Source organism: Gossypium hirsutum, chromosome D07 (assembly GCF_007990345.1).
Source record: "Gossypium hirsutum isolate 1008001.06 chromosome D07, Gossypium_hirsutum_v2.1, whole genome shotgun sequence".
NCBI classification, from domain to species: domain Eukaryota; kingdom Viridiplantae; phylum Streptophyta; class Magnoliopsida; order Malvales; family Malvaceae; genus Gossypium; species Gossypium hirsutum.
The window spans coordinates 970660-978371 of record NC_053443.1 but is presented as its reverse complement, the minus strand read 5'-3'; the positions used below and the strand labels follow the sequence as shown (position 1 = coordinate 978371).

The window sequence follows — 7712 nt, the reverse complement described above, 5'->3', positions numbered from 1 at the left end:
GGAGCTCACCCTAGGTAGAACCACTTCGAACCCCTAGTATTCACCCAAATAGGTGTTCTATTTATTCTTGCTTGCTTTTGCTTTGTACTGACATGTTTTCTTTTTGTCATGATTGCATTGCATTTTCATCATAATAAGAGGTGTTGATTCACGTTTAATTGCTAAATAGAGAGCTTGTCATAAGAAAATGGGTTTCTTGATAAAGTGGATGACGATACGGTTGTCCTAATACGGTCCGAGAAGATATAACAAAAGAAGGATGATAGTTCAGTAGAGGACTATACGACTTTGCCTCGTTGCCTGAAGACTCAAGATGACAAAGATTATTCGAGAACCGCTAAAATTTTTAAAGAGAAGCCAACGAGCATCACAAGGATGAGTGAGTAACGAGTCGCGGCCCAGATGAAGAAAAAAGAGATAGAAGGGATGTCCCTTTTGAAGAGTTCGGGAGATTTATCTTAACGCTCGAATGAAGAAGAGGATCGAATGTCCCCGCCTATGACGGCAAAGCCGTATATATATCTGCTTTATGTAAATGGATTTGTTTTCTATTCCAGTTGTTCTAATAGAATTGAACCAAGAATCAACGTTTCTTTTGGCATTCATTTCATGCATTTGCATTACATTGCATCATATGCATTAGACTTTCACGAAGTGACCCTAACTAGGTAAAATTATTTTAGTTACCCTGGAAACCACCAAAAATCTAATCAAATATCACTACGGTACTCGTCGCCAAACGAAAGTAATGGATCAAAGGTTGGAAAGATTGGAACAGTTGCAACGAGAGATGCAAGATCAGATGCACGAACGACTGGAAAAAATCCAGCAAGACATGTTAGAATCCCAGAACACTGTGATGAACCAAGTAAAGCAGTTATTGACTGGAAGGAATGACACAGGAAAAGGCCCTTTAGTTGATGCTGGGGATGATCACGATGACCTTGCCTATCCTCCAGGTTTCACCCCAACTAACATCCAAGCGCAACCAGAGGTGTACCCGCAGAGGGCACCTGTTACCATTAGATCCCAATACCAGGTCGGTGCCCCAGCATCGATGAACTTTCCAATAGGCTCGGGTTCTAATCCCGGTGATAATCCTACCAACCCCGTGTTTCCTGATCTCGATAACATGGCAGAGGTGGAGAAAGCGAAAACGGACTTGTCAAAACAACTTGAGGACCGATGTAGATGGCTAGAGGAGAAATTTAGAGCCATGGAGAACACCGACTACCATTGTGGAGTCGACGCCAAGGACTTGAGTTTGGTACCTGATCTAGTACTCCCTCCCAAATTCAAAATGCCGGAGTTTGAAAAGTACAACGGGACTAGTTGTCCTGAAGCTCATATAACTATGTTCTGTCGAAGAATGACGGGATACATCAATAATGATCAACTGTTGATCCACTGCTTCCAGGACAGTCTGATCGGGTCTGCAGCTAAGTGGTACAACCAGTTAAGCCGCGTCAACATCCATTCATGGAAGGACTTAGCACAGGCTTTTATGAAGCAATACAGTCATGTGACAGATATGACACCCGATAGAATCGCATTGCAGAACATGGAAAAGAAGCAAAGTGAGAGCTTTAGGCAATATGCCCAAAGATGGAGAGAGGTCGCGACACAGGTCCAGCCGCCTCTTTTAGAGAAAGAAACCACGATGCTTTTCATCAACACTCTGAAAGCACCGTTCATTAACCACATGTTAGGAAGTGCTACCATGAGCTTCTCAGATGTAGTGATGTCTGGTGAAATGATTGAAAATGCAATAAGAAGTGGGAAGATAGGTACGGAAGAAGGCATCAAGAGATCAACCCCAAAGCACAAAGACAATGAGGTGAACAACACGAGTACATATAGCAAGGGTTATTCAAAACCAATTACGGTGAATCAGCCAAGAAAAATGGTCGCTAACCAACAAGGCTCATTGAGACAAGAACCTGGAGTGAAACCAGGTACTGAGAACCTTCAGTTCACACCAATTCCAATGTCGTATGAAGAGTTGTATCAAAATTTATTCGATTCGCATGTTGTTTCCCCTTCCTACTCAAAACCCCCACAACCTCCATATCCAAAGTGGTATAATGCGAACACACACTGTGACTACTACGCAGGAATTACGGGGCACTCAATAGAGAATTGCATCACCTTCAAGAAACTAGTTGAAAAACTCATCAACATGGGTATTGTCAAGTTGGGTGACTCATCTACTGCAGAAAATCTGCTACCCAATCATGATTGACAATAAGGTGAATACGATGTATGAAGAGATATTGGGAAGTGTTCACATCAATGACATGCATGAAGACACAACTGAAGAGGGAACTTTGTTAGATGTCTGCCCTCATAAACTTGGAAGTGTTCTAAATAAATCAGACTGTAAAAGAAGTTTCTGTAGTATTTAGAGCCTACTTAGAGTAATATTCAGAACAAACTTGTTGCTTTTAGCCTGAAGCAATATGAATTTCTTGTGAAATAGGCTCATGTCTGAACGTCGTTATTTTAATGAAATGCATCTTTGCGATCATTTTTGAGCTAATATTCTTTCATTCTTTATGAATAATTATTTTTAATCTTTCATTCTTTCTCTAAAATCATTCATTCATTCATAATTATACTGTACAGATAATTATTCTTAAATTCATACATTCTTTGTATATTCTTTTGCACCAACAACAGGTCCCTGAATATCAACGACATGAATGACACTGCTACAGACTCAGAATCCCCTTTTGAGCGAGACATGTGTTTAGAGAAATCTCATGACTTCGAAGATGACATAGATTGTGGCCTATCTCCGTACTTATTGAGGAGGGTAGAACAAGGTGAAAACAGATTCCACCTTACGAAAAATCAATGGAGTCCATGACTTCCCCTATGTGAGGCATGAAGGTTGTTAGGTCAATCTCGTCAAAAGAGTCTAGCGGTCATCAGTTTATCTTCACGGGAAGAAGCTGCTTCATATGCCAATGTCACAAAGTCGACAGCAATTTTTTTGAAAAAAATCACGTCAGCTTGAAAAGTCGAAAAGGATCATATTTGACAATGCATTAAATTTGAACAAGAGCACAATATCAGAAATTTGCAGTCTGTTCAAGAATAACACCATATCGCCAAAAAAACTCTCTTAGGGCAACGCCCTCTTTTTGGGCTTATCGCGGTTTCACCTATTGAGGTCAAGATTTCCTTCTCTTTGAGTTTTTGGATCCAATCCTGGTTGAAGAGGAATGTTCAAAATATCTATCATGGTCAAATGTACCAAAAGCAAATGGTATGAGTTCACCAAAACAAGGTTTGCTCCAGAGAATTCCACAAAGGGGACCCGATATCAAAGAAGATCCTTCCCATACAAAGGGAACTTCAGAAGAAAGTGGATGCCAAGCCAGAATGACCTTATGTGGAAGGCTTTATCTGGGAGAGTGTAGGTATTGACCAAGATAGATGGCAAGAACTTGCCTAATCTTGAGAATTTTGATTCAAGGAACAAATACTTCACTTAAAAAAAAAGAGAATTAATGAAAAAGAAGAAAAGAAAAATAAGTGAAAAAAGGAGAGGCCAAGGTGAAAACCCGCAAAGGGCGCCTTGAGACAAAAGGGGCTTGAGTTGAAAACCCTAAAAAAGGGCGACTCAAATTTTGGATCAAATTGGGGCATGAGGCGATCAGAGCATCTCAAATTTTGATCAAATCGGGGCATGTAATGATCTTGCTATACCTGATTCAACAGGAAAGGGTAGGTAGCATCTTGGGGCATCGACAAAGTCTTGTAGGTCTCCTAAACACATGTCAAACACAGAATGGTCTTTCAAAGAGTTGGTACAGAGAAGTTCAAGCTACGATATCTGGGGCATCTTGTCCTCATACTTTTTTTTTCTCTTGGAATACTTCATTCTTTTTCAAGATACGTGTTCTCAATTAATTCCCCTTTTATTCTTGCTATCCTTGATAGTTTATCCATTTTGAGCTATGCTCTCAAATCAATTCTATTTTATCAATCGTTATGATCTTTTGCAAGCATGTTGCATTGGAATAATGATTAATGGACTAATAAAACTTTCACGAAGGAAGTTTTGCATATTACTCTGAAAAGTTTCTAAATAATATAGGAGCCTGAAGCAGGACAATTGTTTAGAACACTCCAAATTTAAAGGTTGGAAATTTGGGAAGGAATAGTCTAAGTTTAGACTTTCTCTTTGGATTTTTGTTGTCAAACGCGTTGATTGACAAGACGCCATGTTGGTGACAAAGCTTGAATAAACAAGAAAGTGATGATCTTCAGGCAATAGGAAGAGGTTACCTCGGGAAGGAGAGCCCTCGTTTGCGCATGAGTCGTTGGTACGACACATTGGGAATGATGTAAGGGACCAGAAGGATTTAAATCTTATACCCTTGAATTGCGATAGGAGAAGATTGACAAAAGCCATATCTTTCTACCCTAGGGTTACAGTGGGAGATTGATGGTACAAATTTTATGTCCCAGTGGGTTGAACTTCGATGTTCACAGTGGGGGCAATCAGATTACGTGTTTCTTTGGAAATGCCGGCTGGTCAAGAAGGCGTTGCGACACGTTAGTGATAAAGCCTTAATAAGCTTTTGAGCGATGATAACCTAAGCATTAAGGAATTATTTTCATGACATTCTACATTCATTCAAATACCATTCACGCAGGTCTAGTTAGGAGCATTTGATTCATTTTGATCATGCCATCCTAATCATTAGGCATAATTAGGTTCATTATACAGGTCATGTTCCCTAGAGGACAGATCAGTAAAAATTGAAGATAAACCTTGCCTCTCTCGGTCGTAGCAGAGCTGGTTGAAGTTGCCTTCCTGCATTGACAGCGAAGCAGATCGAAGACAAACCTTGCCACTCTCGTTTATAGTAGAGCTGGTTGAAGATAGCAGATCTTGCCTTCCTGCATTGACAGCGAAGCAGATCGAAGACAAACCTTGCCACTCTCGTTTATAGTAGAGCTGGTTGAAGATGGCAGATTTTACCTCCCTGACAACAGTGGAGTACATTGAAGCCGATAACTCTATCTCCCTGTATTTGGCAGTGGAATAGATTGAAGATCGAAGATGGCAGATTTTACCTCCCTGACTACAGTGGAGTACATTGAAGCCGATAACTCTATCTCCCTGTATTTGGCAATGGAATAGATTGAAAATTGCAGATCTTGCCTTCCTGTATTTGGCAGCGAAGCAGATCGAAGATGGCAGATTTTACCTCCCTGACTACAGTGGAGTACATTGAAGCCGATAACTCTATCTCCTTGTATCTGGCAGTGGAATAGATTGAAGATTGCAGATCTTGCCTTCCTATAATTGGAAGCGAAGCAGATCAAAGATGGCAGATTTTACCTCCCTGACTACAGTGGAGTACATTAAAGCCGATAACTCTATCTCCCTGCATTTGGCAGTGGAATAGATTGAAGATCAAAGATGGCAGATTTTACTTCCCTGACTACATGGGAGTACATTGAAGCCGATAACTCTATCTCCCTGTATCTGGCAGTGGAATAGATTGAAGATTGTAGATCTTGCCTTCCTGTATTTGGCAGCAAAGCAGATCGAAGATGGCAGATTTTACCTCCCTGATTACAGTGGAGTACATTGAAGCTGATAGTTCTATCTCCCGGGGCAAGAAGTAGATCGAAGATAGCAGGTCCTATCTTCCTATATTGATAGGAAGTGGATCCAAGATACAGATCTTGTCTTCCCATACTGGTGGTAAAGTAGATCGAAGAAAGTAGATCTTGCCTCATGTATTGGCATGAAGTAGATTGAAGATTACAGATCTTATCTCCCTAAGCAGTAGTGGAGCAGATCACATTCAGTCTTATCTCCCTAAGCAGTAGTGGAGCAGACGAAGAAAACAACAAATCTCATCCCCATGGAGTTGCAGCAAAATAGATTTAAGTCATGTTTCTCTGGAGCGCAGTGAAGTGGATTGAAGCAACGAGACACAGCAGAACAGAACGAGGCTACTTGAAGAAGAAAAGCACCAAAAGAAGTCAAAACTCGACGAGCCCGGGCAAAATTAGCCTTTCTTAGTCTTTGCTCTGTTCTCGTTACACGATAACAAGCAAAGAGGGGCAGCTGTAAGGCCCAATTTTATGCCCAGGCCCGAATATTAAAACAGTAAACAACAGTCCAATTAAAAAATAACAAACCCAAAATTCAACCCACTACCTAGCCCAATAGCAGAAACCCTAGCCCAAATAAAAAAAAAACAAATGTTTGCAGCAGAAAACCCTAGGCGCAGCATGCCTAGGGCGCGTCGCTCAGCCTCGTCTGCCCCCCTCACGCATGCACGCCTCTGACCGGTCGCCACTCGCACGCCTCGGCCTTGGCCACCACGACGCCCACGCGTCTGACACTCCCACCTGCTCCACCGTGCCCACCACCTGCAACAAGAACAAACACAACAGCAAAAGGAAGCATGCAAGGAATGGGGAAAAGAATAAACAAAAGAACGAAAACAAAAAATAGGAAAGGAATGTCTTATAGATCGGCTTTAAAAAGCCAAAAATGGATCACAGCAGAGGGGGGAGAGGATTTTTGATATTTCAAAGGGGGAATCGATTGTATTTTAGGGGGGAACCGATGGTATTCTAAAAAAGGGAAAAAAGAAATAAAAAGAACAAAAGTTTTGTACCAGGATTCAAGCAATCAGAAAAAAAAGAGGTTGAAATTCATTCTTGCGTCCCTTCATTTCCGTTTCTTTATTTGTATATACATCTTCTGTTTTATTTTTTTTTGATTTTCTTTACAAAAAATCTGTTTTAAAACGAAAAAGAGGAAAAGGAAGAGAGAAAGCTGTTACCTAAATCTTGAACCGTCGGCACTGTCGGAGTTCTTCTCCGTTTGAACCGAATCCAACGAAGATGGGGGGCTTCCATTTCGATTTCTCATGGAGGAAATACTAGATCCCCGAATATGGATCCAAAAGGGGTCGAACAAACCCTTCTCCTCGAGTCATCGACCACCGCCTGCGGTGGTACCATGGCAACGGCGGCCATGAGGGCTTTGAGACTCTAGTCGCAAGAAAGAGGGGGAGAGGATGGAAGGGGCTGCGTTCTTTTAAAGTTTCCTAGGGCTAAATAAGATAAAACAAAAAAATGAGGCTATTTATGTGGCGAGTCCCTTTGATTTTGAACCGCATTACAATGTGGTCCTGATTCGTGTTTTTCTTTTTTTATTTTTGCCCTATTATTGTATTTCATTTCTGATTTAGTCCCCGACCTGGACAAATGAAACGAAGCGCATAGGACTTGGGATATTGTCCCATTTCGTCCCCACAACTTCGAGCGCATAAGTGATTTGGTCCTCGGCAACTTTCTGTCATTTGTAATTTATACCTTTCCTTTTACTTTAATTTTTATTTAACTATTTCCTATTTTATTTCAAAAAAAAGGGGGGGTCTGCGAGTGGCCTGATCCACAGGCTAAATCCACGCATTCTCACTTTAAGTGGGTAATTTGCATGGTTGGTCCCCTCCATTTGTGCTGTCTTTTAATTAAACTCTATTTTGTTTCTTTCGTTTTTACCCTAAAATTTGTGTGTAATCTCAATTCGGTCCGCGCTAGAGTACTGCGTTTTGGTATTTGGGATAATTTTGTTTTTTTAATCCCCATTAGTTGGCGCGCATCGTATTTTGGTCCTCAGTATTGTTTTAATCATTTCATTTGCTTGCGATTTTATTTTATTTTAA

General features: G+C 40.9%; 1 protein-coding gene across 1 annotated transcript; it reads right to left on the bottom strand.

The window, feature by feature from the left end:
- Positions 1–6155: 6155 nt before the first annotated feature.
- LOC107932222 (uncharacterized) lies at positions 6156–7091 on the bottom strand. The gene is made up of 2 exons (XM_041097715.1): positions 6825–7091; positions 6156–6405 (listed from the first exon to the last, which is right to left on the bottom strand). Exons 1-2 carry the CDS (start codon positions 6911–6913, stop codon positions 6156–6158), a joined length of 339 nt encoding a protein of 112 aa, XP_040953649.1. The 5' UTR covers positions 6914–7091.
- Positions 7092–7712: the final 621 nt, after the last annotated feature.